Source organism: Geotrypetes seraphini, chromosome 1, assembly GCF_902459505.1.
Source record: "Geotrypetes seraphini chromosome 1, aGeoSer1.1, whole genome shotgun sequence".
NCBI classification, from domain to species: Eukaryota; Metazoa; Chordata; class Amphibia; order Gymnophiona; family Dermophiidae; genus Geotrypetes; species Geotrypetes seraphini.
Window position 1 is genome coordinate 292,571,029 of NC_047084.1, and position 21,340 is coordinate 292,592,368.

Consider the following 21,340-nt stretch of genomic DNA (forward strand, 5'->3'; position numbering starts at 1 on the left):
TTCCCCAAGGAATATGCATGAGATCTATTTGCATGCACTGCTTTCAATGCATATTCTTTGGGGAAATCCTGAAAACCTGACTGGAATATGGCTCTCGAGGACCTGAGTGCCCTACCCCTGTATTAGACTATGCAGGATAATTATTGTCTTTGCTAATTCATGTCATTGTGATATGTTTATGCTGTTACTGCTCATTGACCATGATATGGTCTTGTTCTGAAAACCTTTTTTGGTTAATGTGCACATGTGTTGTTGTTTGTCTATTTATGCTTATGCATATTGATTGTAACCCGCATAGATCTGGGGTTATGCAGGATATAAATGTTTTAAATAAATAAAATAAATAAAAATGAACATCGATCTTATCAGCTCATTCATTTTTAACATGGCATGATCTCTGTTATTTATTCATTTATCCCTCCTTTTGCTAAATTGTAATAGCGGTTATTAGCACAGGGAGCCACGCTGAATGCTCCGTGCTGCTCCTGACGTTCATAGAGTTCCTATGAGTGTTGGGCGCAGCGCAGAACATTCAGCGTGGCTCCCTGCGCTAATAACCGCTATCACGGTTTAATAAAAAAAGGGGGGGGGTTATTGATTTATTGAACTTTTCATTTAATGATATTTATATTTTACTCTGCATGGACATTTTTTATGATATTGGGCTCACTATTGGATTTATTATTGCTCTATTCATTTATTTGTTATTAATTAGTCATATTTTTATTTTTATTTAATATGTATTTGCTAGTATAATGGTTATTCTTATTTTTATTGTATTATATACTGTAATATTTTTAATTTATGTTTCAGTTATGCTATGCATTAAGTGCCATATTGCTCGATTTTATCTTTATGAATTGTGACTTTTATCCATTTTTTATGTCTCAGTCTTCTGTGTGGTGTTATATACAAAAACCTTTCTCGGTTTTTAAGGTTTATACCGGGGGAAGCAAAAAGGTTAAAAGGAAACACTGGAAAGTTAAATAATGTATCAAAACTGTAGATTGGCTTATAGTATTAACCCAAATTTCTAACCTCAGTTTATATTCAAGTCAACCTTCCCCTTCCCCCCTTTCTTTTGAGGGGAAAAGGTTACTTCTGTTTATATTTGTATTAGTTTATATTCAAGTATATACGGTAGTTGCCATGTTAGTGTTTAATGTGCGTTAATGACACCCACATTAAATGCAAGATGTGCTCCCCACACTTAGGGCTCCTTTTACGAAGGTTCACTAGCGTTTTTAGTGCACGCACAAGCCGAAAAACTACCGCCCGCTTAAAAGGAGGCGGTAGCAGCTAGCGTGCACGTCAGTTTAGCGCACCTTTGTAAAAGGAGCCCTTGGTGTGAATTCTTCTGTTAGATGGTCAATGCAGCAATTAATACATGTTGTTATTATGGCTCTCTGTTTGTTTATCTCAGTGTTTAATATTTAGCAAGATTTAGGGCTCCTTTTACTAAGGTGCATTAGCGGTTTTAGCATGCGCTACATTGCCGTTTGTGCTACATGCTAACGCCTCCATAGAGCTTGCATTAGTATCTTTCATGTAGCGCGGAGTTAGCACGCGCTAAAAACGCTAGCGCACCTTAGTAAAAGGAGCCCTTAGTAAATAGATCCCATAATGATCTGAAACAGGAAAGACATGGGTTGATTTCCGAATTTGATGAATATAGAATAAATCAGCACATATTCTTCACTAAGATGATGTCATCAGACAGTTAACTGAAAGAATAAGGCGTATTGTTTCCTAATATTACATCACTAAAGAACATCCTTGGCTTTGTTTTCCATTTTCTGCAACTTAGAAAAGCAGCTTACAAATAGTAGAAGTAGTGATTCAAAACTCACTTTTTCACTAACATATTGCATGATACTGGGAATGACTCGCCCTCTATTGTCTCTGTTGTAACTTAGATTGTGGGAAATAGCTCATATACCTGAAGGCAACTCGCCTTGCACTTGGATCTGAAGACAAAAATATAACCCAAATCCAACTGTACATTTCTTCAAGTAAGAAAAGCAAGCAACCACCACAAGAAAATCATGGAGTAGAAACAAAAAGGAAATTGTATCACTGAAGGGCCCCTTTAAAGTGAAGGAGAATGCTCCACACCAGTGACCTCCAAAATTCTTGAAACCCTGGCTGACAGTAACATAAGAACACTGACTCGCCTTTCTCTCACCCTGAAAAAAATCCATCAATCACAGAAAGATAGGTTCAGAGGAGACTGTTTCCTAAGTGAAAATGAATGTAGTGCCGTGGGCTTCGCTTGTCTGACCTGCACCATTTATCTTAAAGCAAGCAGCAAGCAGTAGATTCTTAATCTGACAAATTTCATACTTCAACAGTAGCTGAGTGACTTCTTCCTGGATTCAGTTGTCAACAAGCACTGTGCTTCACAGCACTCCATGTTTCACTGCTTTTCAACCAGCTCAACACCAGCAAAATGTTAAACTCAATTTGTTTATCAGCAGCATTATCATCAGTTAAGTGGCGATGGAAGAGATAGTGCCAGAGTTTCTGGCCACCTGCCCTCCACCCCCCCTTACTGGGCTGCCACTGTCACCATACCTTCATTGCTCAAACATGAAATTGCTGATCTGCTATTAGTGATCTATAACCTATTGCTAAAATTGTCTGAAATACCTGAAGATTGGAGGGTGTCTGATGTTACGCCAATTTCTAAAAAGGGTTCCAGGGATGACATGGGAAATTATAGACCAGTGAACTTGACTTCAGTGCCAGGAAAAAAAGATGAAACCATTAAAAAAAATAAAATAAAATTACAGAACATGTAGACAAAAAAAATGGGTCAGAGTCAGCATAGGTTCAGCCAAGGGAGGTCTTGCCTCACCAATTTGCTGCATTTTTGGTGTGAATAAACATGTGGATAAAGGAGAGCCAGTTGACATACTGTATCTAGATTTTAAGAAAGATTTCAACCAAGTTCCACAAGAGAGACTTCTGAGAAAATTAAAGAGTCATGGAATAGGAGGCAATATTTTTTTGTAGATTAGGAATCGGTCACTGGACAGAAAACAGAGAGTAGGTTTAAATGGTCATTTTACTTAATGGAGGAGGTTAAATAGTGGAGTGCTGCAGGGATCTGTACTGGGGTCAGTGCTATTTAACATATTTATAAATAATCTGGAAATTGGAATGACAAGTGAGGTGATTAAATTTGCAGATGATTGTATCATCATCAGTGTACAATGTAACACAAAGTCTAACTACTACAAAGTCTACTACTACTATTAATTATTTCTAGAGCACTACCAGACAGATGACACTAAACTGTTCAAAATTGTTAAAATGCATGCAGATTGTGAAAAATTGCAAGCAGACCTTAGGAAACTGAAAGATTGGGCATCAAAAACAAAACAAAACAGATGAAATTTAATGTGGACAAATGCAAAATGCTGCACGTTGGGAAGAATAATCCAAATCATAAGTTACCAGATGCTAGACTTTACCTTAGGGGTCGGCATCCAAGGTGTCATCGTAGACAATATGCTGAAACGTTCCACCCAATGTGCGGTGGCAGCCAAAAAAAAACAAGACGCTTGGAATTATTAGTAAAGGGATGGTATATAAGACTAAGAATATTATAATGCCTCTGTTATCTCTCCATGGTGCGACCTCACCTTGAGCATTACAATCAATTCTGGTTGCTGTATCTCTCAAAAAAATATAAAAGAATTAGAAAAGGTTCAAAGAAGAGTGACCAAGATGATAAAGGGGATGGAACTCCTCTCGTATGAGGAATGACTAAAGAGATTAGGGCTGACGGAAAGGGATTTGTAACCCACCTTTTTTTGGTTACAAATTCAAAATGGTTCACAAATACACATACAGGTACTTATTTTGTACTCGGAGAAATGGAAGATTAAGTGACTTGCCCAGGGTCACAAGGATTCAATCCCGTAACTTCAGGCTGCTGAGAAAGCAGCTCTACCACTAGGTAACTCCTCACCTTGAAGTCTACAAAATTCTGAGTGGTACAGAATGGGTACAAGTGAATCAATTTTTTTTACTGCATCAAAAATTACAAAGACTAGAGGACACTCATTGAAGTTACAAGGAAATACTTTTAAAACCAATAGGAGGAAATATTTTTTCACTTAGAGAATACTTACGCTCTGAAACGTGTTGCCAGGGGATGTGGTAACAGCTGTCAAAGTAGAAGGGTTTGAACAAGTTCTTAAAGGAAAGTCCATAATCTGCTATTGAGACAAACATGGGGGAAAGCCAATGCTTACCCTGGGATCGGTTGCATGGAATATTGCTACCATTTGGGTTTTTGCCAGGTACTTGTAGCTTGGTTTGGCCACTGTGAAAACAGCATACTGAGCTAGATGGACCACTGGTCTGACTCAGTATGGCTATTCTTATGTTCTTATGAAAACATCAGTGCATGGCCTTGCAGTCTGGAGTTCTTTGCTGCACCACATGCAGAGATGTCAGAACAACAGAAATAGTAGAGCAGTGCTTGCTGCAGCTTTTGGCGTGTCTCCCCCCGCCCCTATTATGTGTACCAAGTGTGTCAGATTTATTAACACACATTATTTAAAATAAGACTAATTATTAATGGTTAAGCCTTAACACACATGTTGGAAGATCTGGTCCTTAATTTTAAGAAATAAAATTATTACCTTTACCCACCAAACCATTAATAAAGTATCTATATAATAAAATGCTAAGCGCGCATGCACACTCTTATCGCGTGTTTCCCTGATCTGTCGGGCTGTGGCAGCAAGAGTTCGTATGCGCTACACCAGGACTCCAGGATGCCTTCGGTTCCACGATGGCAGAAACGTTTGAGAGGCGACTGTCAGTTTCAGGCGCGCGCAGCAGTACGGAGCGGCGACTGCCAGGAGGAGGGCTTCACGGAGCGGCACTGGCAGCGGCGGCTGCTGGGAGGAAGGCTTCGAGGCGAGGCAGCTGTCGGCGCCTGCAGGCCAAGGTGGTTGTCAGCAGAGGGCAGAAGTGAGAGGAAGTAAGGGGTGCTGCTGGACAGGGGAAGAGGTGCTGATGACAGATGGGGGGGGGGCAGAAAAAGGAAGGGAGCCGTACTGCTGGACAGGGGGAGCAGGGATGGACAGGGGAAGAGGTGCTCATGGACAGGGGGGGCAGAACAAGGAAGGGAGACGTACTGCTGGACAGGGGAGCAGGAAAGAGGTGCTGATGGACAGGGGGGAAGAAAAAGGAAGGGAGGCCTACTGCTGAACAGGGGGAGCAGGAAAGAGGTGCTGATGGATGGGGGGAAGGAAGGGAGGCCTACTGCTAGACAGGGGGAGCAGGAAAGAGGTGATGATGGACAAGGGGGAGGTAAAACAAAGGGAGAAGGGCTGCTGCTGGATAAGGGGAGCAGTGAAGGGGTGGTGGTGGACACAGGGGACGTAAAAGGAAGGGAGAATGGACAGGGGGAGCAGGCAAGGGGTGGTGGTGGACAGCCAAGGAAAAAGAAAGACAGAAATACAGAAAGCGGCTAAGGAGAGAGAGAGAGAAAGAAATAAAGACAGACACACACACATATATGCTAGCACCCGTTAATGTAACGGGCTATAAGACTAGTATCATAATAATAAACTGCTGTTGTACTAATCACCTTTGTTTTACTTCAAACACAAACTTGTGTTGTAATTTGTGTTTGAAGTAAAACAAAGGTGATTAGTACAACAGTGATTTATAAGTATCACCTTGGATAAATATATTCCCTTGCTGTTTTTTGTTCATAATAATAAACAACATCCCAGCAGTGTTTAAAACCTGCTAGTGGAGGAGGGAGGAGTCTAACCAAGATGGTGGCCTGAAGGCGTTGAGCTGAATGCTGAACGCTATCAGGCCTCTTACCAATTTTATGGTGAAGCATAAATCCAAGATCCGGGTTTACCCTTCAGAATCCGGGGTACAGCAAATGCCTGGTCCGATGGATGCATTTGCCCAACACGGGCCCCAAGGAGAACCAGACAGAAAGTCTTCGGCTCGAGCTGGGGGCATATCAGAGAGTCCTGGCACTTTATTCAAAGTGACCAGTTTTTAGCCGGAAGAGCACATCACGCTGGCGCAGCCACTCACCCCGACCAGTGTTGCAGGATACGGGGAGCGAGGGGAGTTATACAGCTCCCTCCGAGAGCTGTGAAGAAGAGGAGGATGAAAATCTGGTGGTCCGGAGGGTTTCTGCTGCCTCTTTATCACAACTGACGCCACATGGAGCCCTGGAACTGGCTGGGGAACGGCAAGAGTTACCATCGACGAGTTTACAACCAGGTACTGTGAAACTTAAAGATTTAAAATTTAACTATTCACTAGCTCCCCTGGAAAAGCCTCCTGTGGTTGACTGAATTCTAATGGGATGTAATTTCACCTCTACAAATTTCCCTGGGAACTCAAATGCAAACTTTATCTACACACTGTGCTGGGATACTATCCGAGATTATAACTTTACAACAAAAAGTGGGCAAATTGGAGCAAGAAAAAGAACTGGAAATGTTAGGAGCACAAAACCAGCTCCTTATAAAAGATAATGGAAATATTAACTTTAAAATGGAAGTACTGGAAAATTTATCATGGAGACACAATTTGAGATTGATTAATTTTACGAAATCAATTACTACCTCAGTATTGGATATGTTTAAGAGATATCTTTCGGAGGTTCTGAAAGTCCCACAAAATTATTTTCCCCCTATTTCAAAAATTTACTATATTTCCTTGGGAAAGAAGAAACCTCCGGAGGATCACCAGGAATTACCAATACATGTGTTAGATTTGACGAATATATTAGAGAAGTCAGAACCAGAGCAGTTACCTTTTGCTACACTTTTTGTTCAATTAGCATTAGATTCAGACAGAGAGTGGCTTTTAAAGTTGTTTTTCAAATATAAAGATGTTCGGTTTCTGAATTAAAAGATAACAATGTATCCAGATGTATCCAGGTTAACACAAAAAAGAGGAAACAATTTCTGCTTTTGAGACCCCAGGTTTTAAAAAATGGGTGCTACCTTTCTATTAAGATTCCCCCATGTAAGTGTTTAGTGAATTTCATGGGAGCTAGATATATATTTTTTGATTCTACACAGTTATCGAGATCTATTTTGGAAAAGGAGGTGACAACTGCAAGTACCCACTATCGATAGCCAGGAATAATGCTCATAGTTAATAACTTGGGTCTACTTCAGGCTACCTGATTTTTTTCCTTTAAAAAGGTGACGGAGCAAAACAGTCTTTGATTTTATTGATACTCCTCCCTCAATGATTGTGGACTAACAGTTGGGATAAATGTTTAATTTCCTTGTTTTATTATTCCTTGTATAACTTGTTATGTAATTGGATATATGTTGGAAACTTTAATTTCATTATGATTGTTATTATCAAAAAAAAATTGAAACTCAATAAAGACTAAATTATTTAAATAAAAAAAGTATATCATAATATCAAAATATCATATCTAATTTTGTAATGTAGAAAAGAATAGGGAAATCCAGGAGCTAAGTAAAAAGGGACAACCAACATTTGACAAATATCCTTTATTATCAAAAAGGGACAAATAGAGAGATCCAGCAGTGGCTGTGTTTTGGCAAAAATGCCTACATCAGAAGCCTAAACATTTACAGTACACTCCTCCCTCCATATTCGCTGTGATACGGGATTAACAGACCCGTGAATATAGAAAAACCGCAAATAACTTTTTCATATGTTATTCGCTGTTTTCTATTAAAAACCATCGTGAATATGGTGAAACTGCAAATAACATGGTGAGAGACCTGGCCTGTTCCTGAAGGAGAGGCAAAACACGGTGAAGAAAGTGATGGGAATCAGCAATTTTCTCTATGCAAGCTGACATAATTTGGGGGGAGGAGCCAGCAAGCTAAAAACCCCAAATAATCGAAACTGCGATTGCTGAAACCGCGAATTCGGAGGGAGAAGTATATATCCCTTATTGATTCAAACAATACTCACAGAATAGTAGCTGTAAACTAATAAACTCACCGTTTGGAGGCAGAGCTATTCCCCACAAAAAAAAGTTTCCCACAAACAGCAGGACTGATCAGGCACTCAAATGGGTGATAGCAAAATTGCTTGTCACCATGGCAGAGCAACTCTCCCTGGGTTCAGCACCTCAGTTATTTCTATAGAGCAGGGGTAGGCAATTCCGGTCCTCAAGAGCCAGAGCCAGGTCAGGTTTTCAGGATATCCACAATAAATATGCACGAGATAGATTTGCATCTCAAGGAGGCAGTGCATGCAAATCCATCTCATACATATTCATTGTGGATATCCTGAAAAACTGGCCTGGCTCCGGCTCTCGAGGATCAGAATTGCCCACCCCTACCACAGAGCATGAATAAATGCAATTCTCAGGAAGGTAAGAGAAACTGTATGCCACATCAACCCTGCTTGCAATGTTACAAATACTGTAGTTTGAACACACAATCTATGATTGTGAACTAATTATTAAGGTATGGTAAAGATTGTTTGTTGTTGTTTTTTTTACTGCATCTTAATTTCACATAGGGCTGACTAATCTGTACTAGCTCAGTACTGCGAGTTGGTCATTTTCAGGGCATATGAATAACGCTGTTTGTGATCAAGCTCTCAAGTTTAGGTTATTTGCATTTTATATACCACCTTTACTGGGACACAATAAAATAAAATTAATACAAGAAAGAACTACAATGTATAATAGGAAATCAAACATCCAAACAAAAAAAGATGAGAAAAATCTCAAAATTAAAATAAATATAAAATAAAGTTTAAAGGTAATTTAGTAGGCCCAGGGGAAGGAGTAATGATAAACAAATCATTTTGTATAAATAAGTGCATGCAAATTTGAAACCATATTTTCTCTGCATGCAAGGGCAATTCTGTAACCTAGATACTCTCATTCATGCACTTCTTGTGAACGTAAATGTATAGAATACTAGCACTTATATGTATCCTAGGTGAATACTTACCCACAAAACTGCAAAAAGGGTGCCTAATTATGATAGTACAAAGGCATACATAAGAGGCATAGTGTGTAAATGCAAGGGGGGTGTATACATGGGCAGGGCTCTCGCTTGCAAGCATAACTTATGGAATGTACATCCCTGCTACATTTATGTGAAATCTGTGGCTGGTGTAATTATGACCACATAAATATTAGATACACTGATACTGGGTTACAAAAGAATTATATAATGGAACCAGATACCCAGATGCAGTGGTATAGCAAGGGGGGGGGGGTGTCAGCCTAGCACTGGGTTAGCCAATGTCAGCAAAGGCCTATGGGAAATTATATAAATCTGACTCTGGAATGTCGATGCAGATAGACCCTAAGTGCTAATGCTCAGAATTCATATACAGAAAGCATCCAAGCAGACCGTTTCAAATAGCCCTAATTAAATCATGCTTAAAAGGTAACAAACAAACTTGCAGCTAAGAGGGGCGAAGAGGTGCTAAGAAGATGTGTTAATGTCTGATGCTTAGGATGGACAGCTTAAGATATACAATGGATCTAGGTGGTCAGTGAAACTAACTATTGTTTCAAACAGTTTACAAATTCTAAACAGAAAGATACTGGGAAATACAATAGTTTCTATATTTAGAATAAGATTCCAAGCTATAAAAGGCTCCTCTCTACAACACCTCACTCTCTTGCTTCTCTTGCTCCTTTTGCTCTCTTGCTCTATCTCTGGAACCCAAAGCTTAGACCATCACCCCCATTCCCCTTTTCTCTCTCGGCCTCTCCCTGGAACTTCACACTTCTCTCTGGACTCTGTAAGGCAGGGAAGCTGCTTTGCTTTCTCCTTAATTGTAATGTTTAATTGTAATGTTTATGAAGATTGCTTTTCTGTAAGCCTATTTCTATAATATATTCTTTATGCCATCACCTCTGGCTGTGCTTCTCATTTGATTCTACTCCTGGTGAATCTTTTGTGAAGGTATTGAACTCGGGACCTGGCGTTTGTAAGGGTGCCTAACATAACCCCTTCAACCTTACAGGGGTGTGTGTGTGTGGGGGGGGGGAAGCTGTCCGCCCCGGGTGCAGACCATGAAGGGGGGCTCCCAGGGTTGGCATCGTGGTCCAGGAACTTCATTGCTCTGCCAGCTTCAAGCCTTCCTTTCTGCTGGGTCCTGCCTTCACGGAAGCAGGAAGTAGGCGAGACCAGCAGAGAGGAAGGTCCAACATTGGTAGAGCAGCGAGTTAAGGCTGTCGACAAAGAAAGAACAAACATACCTCCAGGCCTGCCTGAACAGGCTTCCTGTGGTCCAGCCCACTGGGGCCTTCCCTCTGCCATGTCACTGATGATGTTGCTGATGACACAGCAGAGAGAAGCCCTGGTGGAACAGGCCGCAAACAGCCCATTAGATGCTGCTTCTAATGGTTGGCCGCTGCCACTGCTTCCGTTGGACTGCCAAAGAAATGCCAAATCTCAAGGGGTGTGTGTATGTGTGTGTGGGGGGGGGGGAGGGATGCACATGAGGTGCTGCACAGGAGGATGGAAGGGAGGGATGGAAAACTGCTATATAGGGGGTTTGGAGGGAAGGATGGAAAGCTGCTGCACAAGGGGGGAGAGAAGGAAGGAAGAATTGTTGTACATGGGGTGAAGAAGAGGAAAGGAGATGCAATGAAGAGGTAGAAAGAGGTGAGAGGGAGAAATCTTGCATATGGTGGAGGGGAGGGGGACATGAATGGAGAAGAGAGGAGAAAAGAGTGACCAGAAAAGTAGAAAAAAAAATGTATTTTCTATTTTGTGATTACAATATCCCAGATTTGAAATGTGTACCCTCCCAGAGCTGCTGTTAGACAGTAAGTGTGAGCTAGGACTTAGAGAGAGAAAATGTATTTTTTGTTTATTTTGTTTACACCACAGCATCAGCATGGGGTTGGAGAGGTTGTAACCCTGTGCATTGTTATATTGTAGCACCTGTGAATGTTAAACTGTAACCCATTCTGAGTTCTTTGGGGAGGACAGGCTAAATAAATAAATTTACTAAAAATATATTTTTTTATATTGGGAAGGGGGTGTTAAAAATGATTGGCCCTGGGTGTCACAAACCCTTCGCTCTCACCTTGTGGCATTGGGCTCCTAAATGAGGGGGCCTACTTATAGAAGTGCCCCCTTAGTCCTCAAAATGTGTACAAAAAAACCCCCAAAACATACAAAGATACAGGCACATCCCTTATAAAAAAATACCATGAGAAAACAGTTTTAAATATACTTACCCTACTATTTGATTAAAATACTTCCTGTAGCCACCTAAAGTTTCATGCTGCAACAGAAGAATATGATTTTAGATTAAGTAACATATTTAAAGCCTGTGTCATTCCACATTTATGTGGATGACAATGTTATTTGTCCTGTCCAAAACAGTTTTTAACAGTGCATTTTTATTCATGTGTGAACAAATCAAAATAATTGCTCATAGTCTAGGCATTAATGGATTTAATTTAAATCTAACAAAGAGAATATTACTAGTACTGTATCAAAATTCATCGCTAAGCATGTAAATGGAAAATATGGTTCCAATACAGAAAGATGAAATGAAATGTTTGATACTTAGGAACATTACTTGACACTGATCTAAGTCCAAATATTAAGCATGTGATATTCTTTTTTCATTGTTGTTTGGTTTGGGTTTTTTTGTTGTTGTTTTTTAAATTGATCCCTATGTATGCTGAAGCCAAATGGCCTTGTGTGATTTTTGCACTTTTACTATTAGTGCTGTTCCTGATCTCAGTACATTTAGGCCTGATATCTTTGGTAAGGACCTTATAACTAGCTCTGAATATGGCTTGTCTGCCTTCAGAGGAAAATCAAAATGCAAAAACCATCTCTTTCTTGTGCTGGCATTACTTCATTGGCTCCTGATCCTTTGGTGAGCTAAATTTAAATTGTTGTCTTTGTTTTTTAAAGCTTTATGTGGTTTGTCTCTCCCCACAACTGAAGTCCCCACTGGCACACTACTCTGCGTCCAGAGTTCTATGGTCTCAGAACAAGACCTGAGAAATATACCCATACTTAAAGTTGCCTGGAGTTATAATTGTGCTCTGTCTATTACTGGTCCCACTGCCTTCTCAAATTCATCTTCAAAACCATTTAGTGAAATTTCAAAAAGAGCCTTAAAATAAGGGTAAGCCAATAAAAACCTGCCCACTAGTAGAAACTGCCTACTGCTGGGACAATAATGATTTAATTTTACTAACAAAATTAATTTTAGTAACAAAAATCATTTTAGTAACAAAATTGTTTAATAACCATTTAATTTTAGTAACAAAAAAAAAAAAATCTGTTGAAAGTGGCAAAGCTGGGATGTGAGCATGGCACACATTTATTTACTTGTAGCAGAGCTGCTATAATACTAAAGTACCCCCCCAAAATTCACGGGGGTTCTGTTCTAGGAACCCCCGTGAATCTTGAAAAATCACAAATACGGTTTTTAACGGGGGAGACATAAGAGGACAGCCGGAGAGGCAGGAGAGAGCAGCCGGAGCTTTGACATGCAGCTCGATTGGTGAGGCCCGATTTTAGTTCAGGAAGAGGCAGTCTGAGCATACCGCGAGTGATTTCCTTCACTCGCCAGCGCTCCGGCTGCTCTCTCCTGCCTCTCCAGATGCCCTCTCCTGCCCAGTCATTCGTGGTCAGAAAATACCGCAAATGACCAGGACCGCAAATCGCTGACCGCTAATAACCAGGGGAGCACTGTACTTCCCAATGCCCTTCTTCACCAACCTCCTACCTTTCTCATACACCTGTTAAACTGCCTCCAATGCTCAGTTTGGGAAATGTACATTCTCTGATATCTTGCATTTCAGTTTCTATTACTATGTTAAGTGATCTGTATAAGTCTCAGTGTTCTCCCCAGGGCCTTTTAGCCAGGCGCTCCGCCCGGCTAATTTAGATGACCGCCCAGCGAATCCTGCTGCTGCTGCCGTGCTCCTTCCTGGGCTGACTCGCCGCCAAAAATTTTGTTTGACACCTGCCTTTTGTTTTGTTTTTTTTTGCCAGCATGCTTTTACTTGCTTCGGGCCTTCCTCGTTGCTGGGTCCTGCCTAAGTTGTTTCCGCGAAGGCAGGACCTGGCAGTGAAGAAGGCCCGAAGCAAGTAAAAGCAGCAAGTTGTAAGCTTCCCTCTGGGGCTCTATCATGTGCGTGCCAGCTTCCTTTCTCTTCCCGCCCCCCTCACGGGATGCAACTTCCGGTTTCGGAGGTAAGAGAAGGGAAGCCGGCACGCACACGATAGAGCACCAGAGGGAAGCTTACAACTTGCTGCTTTTACTTGCTTTAGGCCTTCCTCGTTGCTGGGTCCTGCCTTCACGGAAACAAAGTAGGCAGGACCCGGCAACGAGGAAGGCCCGAAGCAAGTAAAAGCAGCAAGTTGTAAGCTTCCCTCCATCGCTGATCTATGGAAGATAGGTCAGCGATGGAGAGAAGCTTACAACTTGCCTAGTGACTCTGCCAATGGGTGTGTGAGCTGAGAGGGATGGGAAGAGAAATGCTGCAGCTGCACCAAATGGGGGGGAGGGGGAAGAGAAATGTTCTGCTGATGCACCCATTTTGGGGGGGAGGGGGAAGGGAAGAGAAATGTTGCTGCTGCACCCAATTTTTTGGGGGAGGAGGGAAGAGAGAGGGGAAGAGAAGTGCTGTAGCAGCACCCAATTGGGGAGGGGAGAAGGAAGACCAGGGAAGGGAGAGGAGAGGCAAGAGATGCCAAGACCATGGGAGGGAAAGGAAAGGAGCTACCAAACCATGGAGGGGGGGGGGAGAGATGTCAGTGCATATGGGAGGAGAGAAGGGAAGGAGACAGAAATGCCAGACCATGGGATGGAGCGGGACAGAAGGAAGGAAAGGAGAAGAGAGAGATGCCAGAGTATAGAGGAGGGGGTGAAGCTGAAATGAATCATGTTCAAAGGAGAGAAAGGGCACAGGATATACAGTTTATTGAAGGGACATAGAAAGAGGGAAGATGCAATTTGGAACAGAGAGCGGGCGGACACTGGATGGAATGGGCAGAGAGGATGGGCAGTGGATGCAAAGGGCAGAGAGAGGGTGGACAGTAGATGGAAGGGGTAGAGAGAGAGGGCAGAGGCTGGGTGGAAGGGGCAAAGAGAGGACAGATGTTGCATGGAAGGGAGCAAGGACAAATGCTGAATAGAAAGAAGAGAGCGAAGAGAAGATGATTAAAGCAGAAACGACAAAAGGTGGAAAAAAAAATGTTTGTTGCTTTACGTAGAATCAAGTAGTATTGTAACTGTATTGATTAAAGTTTATAAATAGGAAATGGAAATAAGGCAGTTTTTTGGAACTAAACCCCTATCCTCAGGTCAGGACAGGATACCATAGCAGCAGGGGTGCCCAAATGTTCTATCGCGATCGACCAGTAGATCACAAAGGCAATGTGAGTCGATCGCGTTGCCTTTGCAATCTTTTTCTTCCTGCCTCCCCGAGCCAGGCCAGGCGCGTACAAGCGCCAGACTCACAAGACTTCACCTCCGACGTCATTTCTGACATCGGAGAGGAAGTTCTGTACCAGCCAATCGCTGCCTGGATGGCCTGGAACTTCCTCTCCGAAGAAGTTAGAATTGACATCAGAGGTGAAGTCTTGTGAGTCCGGTGCTTGTATGTGCCTGGCCTGGCTCGTAGAAGCAGCAGGGAGAAATCAGCGTGGTGGCTTAGGGGGTAGGGAAAGAATCGGGGAAGTGGAAAAATTGGCGCGATGGCTTGAGGGGGCAGGGGGAGAGAAAGAAAGGCAGGCAGGGGGGAGAGAGACAGAAAGAAAAGGGGAGGGGCAGAGAGAAAAAAATATTGGATTTACAGTCAGAAGGAAGTGCAACCAGAGACAAAAAGGTAGGGAAAATGATTTTTAAAATGATTTTATTTTCAATTTAGTGATCAAAATGTGTCCGTTTTGAGAATTCATATCTGCTGTTTATAATTTGCAATATGGCCCTCTTTTACTAAATCGCAATAGCGGATTTTAGCACATGGAGCCTAAGAGCATTGAGAGCAGCGCAGGGCATTCAGCGCATCTCCCTGCGCTAAAAACCGCTATTGCAATTTAGTAAAAAGGGAGTGGATATATTTATCTATTTTTGTATAGTTGTTCCTGAGCTGACATTGCATATTATCATCTGCCTTAACATCTTTGAAAACCTGCGGAATAGAAATGATAATTAACATTTTCTCTGCGTATAGTGTGCTTTGTGTTTTTTTTTAATTTTATTGTTGGTAGATCATTTTGACTTGGTCATTTTAAAAGTAGCTCGCAAGCCCAAAAAGTGTGGGCACCCTTGCTGTAGAGCCATTTCTTGTATGACTGGATGAGCTATATTTATCTTTTTTTTGTTGTTGTTTAAATTCATGCAGAAATAAATGGTTAGATTGAACCTAATGACTTCATTAACACCTTTCCCTTTTTTTAACCTCTATACTATTTGAAAGAGGGCAAATACTTCTTAAATTTAGTAAAAATATTCTGGGATAAGTGTCAAACCTTAATAAAGGAAGTCATATTTAGCATTGGAAAATAATAATTAACTAATAAAAATAGTACACATTTAGGATTCCTTTTACTAAGTTGCGATAGTGGTTTTAGAATGTGCAGAAATGCCACGCGCGCTAGACGCTAACGCCAGCATTGAGCTGGCATTAGTTTTCCCGTGTAGCACGGGAGTTTACACATTCTAAAAATGCTACCGCACCTTAATAAAAGAGAGGGTTAATTTTCCCCACCACCAAATTTCCCCATACCGCCCCATCCGGCTGGAAAAAATTTCTGGGGAGAACACTGATGTCTGGAATTGGGTTTTGTAGGGCTTGTTTACCTTGGGAAAGATGGTATTATAGGGAACCCCTTCAGTCAAAGGTTATATCACTGTAGCTGAGTTGTCAGGGGAGAATTTTTTAACCCTACTCATAATCATAAATCTCTTACTGACAGAGTCAATAACATAGTGCCAGATAAAAATAAAGAAAGGTATGCCATACCATATTTGAAGGTGGCTGAAGCACAAGCCTGGCCTGTTTTCTTCGCTGTTTTCTGTAGTAGTTCTCAAAGGTTTCTCGAGCACCCTATGAAGAACAGATTTTAAGAATAAATTCTGACCTTCAAATAAATTTTAGTAAACTTTACATCTAATATCATTGTTAAAAATTAAATTAAATTTAAATTCAATTGTCTTCTTCTCACTTTCAACAGAAATTTAATTCTTCTTAGCATGTATAACATGTCTACAGCATTTGTTTCTCTAAGTCCTGGATTAAAGCCACAGTGTTATTTACAGTAACTTATTCAGAGGCACTGTAACATCTATGTACATCTGGAGTTTATAGATTTGAATTAAAAATGTCTGATTCAGTCTTTCATAGCTTCAAGGAAAATAAATGTAGGTCCATCTATAATTGGTAACAAGGACTGCATCATTCTGTAAAGTGCTTCAGATAGAAGCATTATTCATAACAAAAATAAAAATATTTTAGCATACCAAATTTCTAAGGAACTACAGTATGTGGAGCTGGTCATTACCACCATATCTAACTTGTCTTCTAACATTGTTATTTCATCCTTCTGATGATACTAGAATTAACTGTGGATAGACAATCACTGGGCATTATTCCAAGAAGATATTTTTCTAAAATATCTATGCAAATGCCAACCTATACTGCATATTAATTCCAAATAAAATTGATAACGTACTGCATTGAACGATTAAGGAAACCCTTGCTTCCTTTGGGCCACATATGCAAAGGATTATGTATTTAACTTTGAAAGTTATAATCCTATTAACACTATAAAAATGCAGCTAGACTCCATAATATACCAAAGTAATGCTTATTTAAATAGTACAGTACATGTAAACCAAACAGGATCACAACAAAGCTTACATTTAATACTTCTGAATAGGACATGCCATAGAGATCATAAGGCTACTAGAAGTACTGTTCTCTTCTCTCTCTCTCTGCACCTTACTTTCAACATGCCTAAACGGAGGAAAACTTCTGTTTCTGTGCCTGCTCACTGGAGAGCATTCTCACCTATGCAGTAGACTGAGATTACTGCATTCACAAGCACCATGTCGAGCGAACCGGCTGCTCACATCGTGGAGCAAGGTCCAAGCTTTTGGAGCAAAGTTTCACTCAGCCCTCTCTTTTACGTCCTGTGTCCCAATGAGAAAGCAAAAGTGATACTCGAAAGTCAGACACCAATATTGCCAAAGCCTTTGTGTTTGAGCAGGATGTTTTCTGGGGCCTCATTGTTGGTAGTTCTGTCTTTGGCAGCCCTGTTTGGGGGCAGCATTTATGGAGCAGAACGATTGATGCTTTAACATGGCTTCCCGATACACTAAAAAAGTGACCACTTTTAGTGATCCCCAAAAAAAGCGACTGGTCAAGGCCAGTCGCTTACCTGTCTAACCTTTCATTTTTAATGGGCACAGATGCTGTGTGTGTATATATATATATATATATTTTTTTTTTTTTTTTATTTATCATTTTCAAGTTTACAAATCAAGTATCACTTGTACAAAAAGATAAAGAAAAGCCAATAAGTTAAAAAAGTATTCATTCTAACATCTCAAACATCAATAATAAGAAAATCATTATGGCTTTATTTCAACTCAAGTCCACCTATGGAGATTCAAGGTATATATATAGCGGAAAATTGAAAAAACATTAACAAACTAAATTGCTATTTAAAGAAGAAATAGACCCTTTAAGCTGAGACAGGAAACAAATAATCAATTGCCCTCATAAATCCCCTTAAGCCTGAGGCGCTGTAGACAAGAATGTTGTCAGCTGGCTTGGATCAAAGAAAACATATTTTTTCATACGGTATTGTATCACACATTTACATGGATGTCGAAGAAAAAAGGTCGCCCCCAAAGCTATAACCCCTGGCTTTCAAAGAAGAAATTCACGTCTCCTTTTTTGAATGTCTCGAACCAGATCCGGGAAAATCAATATTTTAAGTCCCATAAATTTTTTTTTTTTGTCTATTTTTAAAGAAAAGCCTGAGCAACCAGTTTTTATCTGGTGCTAAGGCAACAGTAATCAAAAGTGTCACCGGGGTGGTCATTTCTATATCGGAAAGTTCCGGTATTGCTGTGACATCAAGTGGTTGCTGGTTCCTTTCTTGTAATCGTTGTTGTTCTTCATCTCTTTTAATAGGTAAATAGTAAACTTGAGTAAGTGGTGGCAACATATCTTTGGAAATTTCCAAAATTTCCGTCATATAACATTTCACCATATCTCTTGGAGATATTGTTGCAACCCTGGGAAAATTTATTAATCTAAGATTATTATTTCTGGAGAAATTTTCTAAGGATTCCAGCTTCCTTCTCAAATTGGTGTTATCCTTAATTAATACTTCTCTAATCTGTTTAGAAACTTTCAGTTCTTGATGGATATTTTCTAGAGAGCTTTTTGTATCATTACATTACATTACATTACATTAGGGATTTCTATTCCGCCATTACCTTGCGGTTCAAGGCGGATTACAAAAGGTTAATTTAAAAAAACAGAGTTACAATGATTAGCAAGAGAGGTAAGTTGTAGATCTTATAAACATTTAGCGGGTTGTTGAGGGTGAGGTGGTTTGTGAAAGAGTTAATAGGTGGTCATAGTGGAAGTTCTTTTGTTATTATTCGTGCAGTAATGGATAGGTCAAATGTCAGTTTTAGAGTTATTAAACGGTCGTGATGTTATTGCTGCTTCAGGAATTTCTTGAAAAGTGTGGTTTTTAATTCTTTTCTGAACGTCCTATAGTCTGGGGTGGTCATCAAGAGGTTGGAGATCTTGTTGTCCAGCCTTGCGGCTTGGGTGGCTAGGAGGCCGTCGTGTAGTTTTGTTCTTTTTACTTCCTTGATTGGGGGGGGTATGAATGGGGAGTGCGTTTTTCTGTGTCTTGTAGTGGGTGCTTGGATAAGGCGATTGTTCAAGTATGATGGGCTGTCTCCGTGTAGGGTTTTAAATAATATGCAGTAGAATTTGAATTGGATTCTTTCTTGGATTGGAAGCCAGTGTGAGTTGATGAAGGCTTCAGTGATGTGGTCATGTTTTTTCAAAGAGTAGATGAGTCTCAATGCTGTATTTTGGATTGTTTGGAGTTGTTTGATCGTAGTTGCAGGGCAAGGAAGGAAGAGGATGTTGCAGTAGTCCAATATACCTAGTATTAGGGATTGTACTATAAGTTGGAATTGTGTTCTTTCATCAATTTGATCTTTAAAATTTCCCACCACAGCCTCTTTAACTTTAAGTCTTTCTTCCAACTGATTTAGTTGGGGTTTAACCGATTTTGCTAAGTCTGCCACCAGATCCCAAAGGGAATCCAGGGTTACCTCTCTGGGTTTTTCAATAAAAGAAGCATTTGTAAAGTGAAAAGTCTCACCAGTTGATGTCCCCTCTTGAACAGCTTTGCTCAGGTTCAAATTTACCCCTGCAGTTGTTGGTCTCTCAGTCTCCAAACTCTCCAGTAAATAGGAGTTTGTCTCCATTCTCCCCTCTCTGCTCTCTATGGCCTCTGAGGTAGAGTACTGCCCATGCTCCGGAAGCACCTCCTCTCGCGGGGAGCTGGTAATCTGAGAAGGAGGGGGAGATGCTCTGGCGTCGGGGCTTAGCGTTGTCTCCAAGCCCAAGGAGATTGCATCCGTTCTGCCCCTCCGGAGCGTCTCCAGCGGGTCTCCCGACGCCGGAGGTCAGATGCTGTGTATATTACACATGCACAATATCTGCCCCATTAGAAAAAAAAGATGTGTGGGAGCCATTAACAAAGTTTTGTACTGTTTAGATGAAATTGTTTTCCTTAAATTTATAAGTTCAATAGTGAGGGGGGGAGGGGAGGTTATTTTACTATTACATATTCTATAAGATATTTGATTATATGGTAGGAAAGAGTGGGAAGGGGGGGTGATAAGAGTTTATGTTTTGTACCAATGATGATTATTAAGTGATGTATTTATTGTTAATTTGTTTGAACATATGTCACACTTATTGTAAGTTTGAAAATGATTAAGAATTAAAAAAAAAAAAAAGAAAAATAAGCACATACACCCCTAGGCCGATGATGGCCCTCCCTGAAGAACCGGCACCGGAAACTGAACCCCCCCCCCCCCCAACACACACACACACCAGCGAAAACAGCAGGAGGAATGCCTACTTCCTCCAAAAGGAGAGGCCTTAGGCGTTTGAACTGGCGGCTCTACGAGTGGGATGAACTGAGCTTCTCTCCTGCTCCAACTACTCAGTACCACATTCATCGGGGGTCATTGGAGAGGGTCGTCATCGGCAGAGGGGGCTCTTTTTTTTACTGCAACATTGCCTACCTAGCAATCTCACAAAAGAATATGAGGCGTCTCCAAATAATGCAAAATGCTGCGGTCAGACTTATCTTCGGGCTGAAGAAATTCGACCACGTGACACCCTACTACCGGCAGCTGCACCAACAGAAGCCCGAGTACGGTTTAAATTTGCCTGCCTCTGCTTCAAAGTACTATATGGCCTTACCCCCAAGTACATAACGACCTTTTCTCCTTTTCTAATAACAAGCACAAGAGAAACACACACTCAAAATTCATTTCCCCTCCAGTTAGAGGTTGCAAAATGAAAAAAACACCACGAACACCTTCTCTCTCACCAAGCAGCCCTATGAGGCAAAGACCTAGACCAACTGCTCTCGCCCACTACTTACGGAGAATTTAGGAAACGCCTAAAAACATACCTGTTCCAGAAATACCTAAACAATTGACCCGCTCTCCCCTCTCTTCCCCCCCCTTCACCCCCCTGAATTTACAGCACTGTGATACATATATTCTGTTATCTTCATCTTATCGTAATTTTACGTTGCTATATATTCCAAACAGGTCCTGTCGGACATTACCTACAAAAATGTACATCTTATATTTTTGCTCAGCAAATTGTATTTCTATACTACTGCCTTCTTAAGGTCGCTGCTCTCTTTATTTCCTCTGAATATTTGCATATTGTATTTCGCTGAATGTCCAGCACTCTTGATTGTAAACCGCCTAGAAGTAGCAAGATTGTGGCGGTATAGAAGAATAAAGTTATTATTATTATTATTATAATGTGCAAGCATCTGTGCCCATTAAAAAAAAAAGGTTTCCTACTTCAAACAGCTGAGCGGCAGAAAGCTTACCCCTGCCTCTCAGCTGTTCAGGATTCCCTTGTCAGCTCTGCACATGTGTGAGTCACTCATACAGTGATCTATCAGATTGGAGAGTCAGGGATTATGGCAAACATCCACTTGAATCATTTGCATGCAAACTTTTTAGTGCATCAATAGCTCTTTCTGAATCGGCCAAAAAATCAAATCAGTGCAGACCCACATGGTCTTTCCGATCC

General features: G+C 40.9%; 1 protein-coding gene across 9 annotated transcripts in view; it reads right to left on the reverse strand.

Annotated features, from left to right (window-relative positions):
* The window catches only part of EXOC6B (exocyst complex component 6B), a 920,925-nt gene that overhangs the window by 436,464 nt on the left and 463,121 nt on the right, over positions 1–21,340 (reverse strand). For all 9 annotated transcript variants that reach the window (XR_004540231.1, XM_033953524.1, XM_033953543.1 and 6 more), the window contains 2 exons: positions 15,974–16,057; positions 11,213–11,259 (listed from right to left, as the gene is read on the reverse strand). Coding sequence is in view for 8 of the 9 variants with exons in the window: in XM_033953524.1 (XP_033809415.1) it covers positions 11,213–11,259; positions 15,974–16,057 (131 nt within the window). In the remaining variant the exon portion in view is untranslated. The remainder of the gene's footprint in view (positions 1–11,212; positions 11,260–15,973; positions 16,058–21,340) is intronic.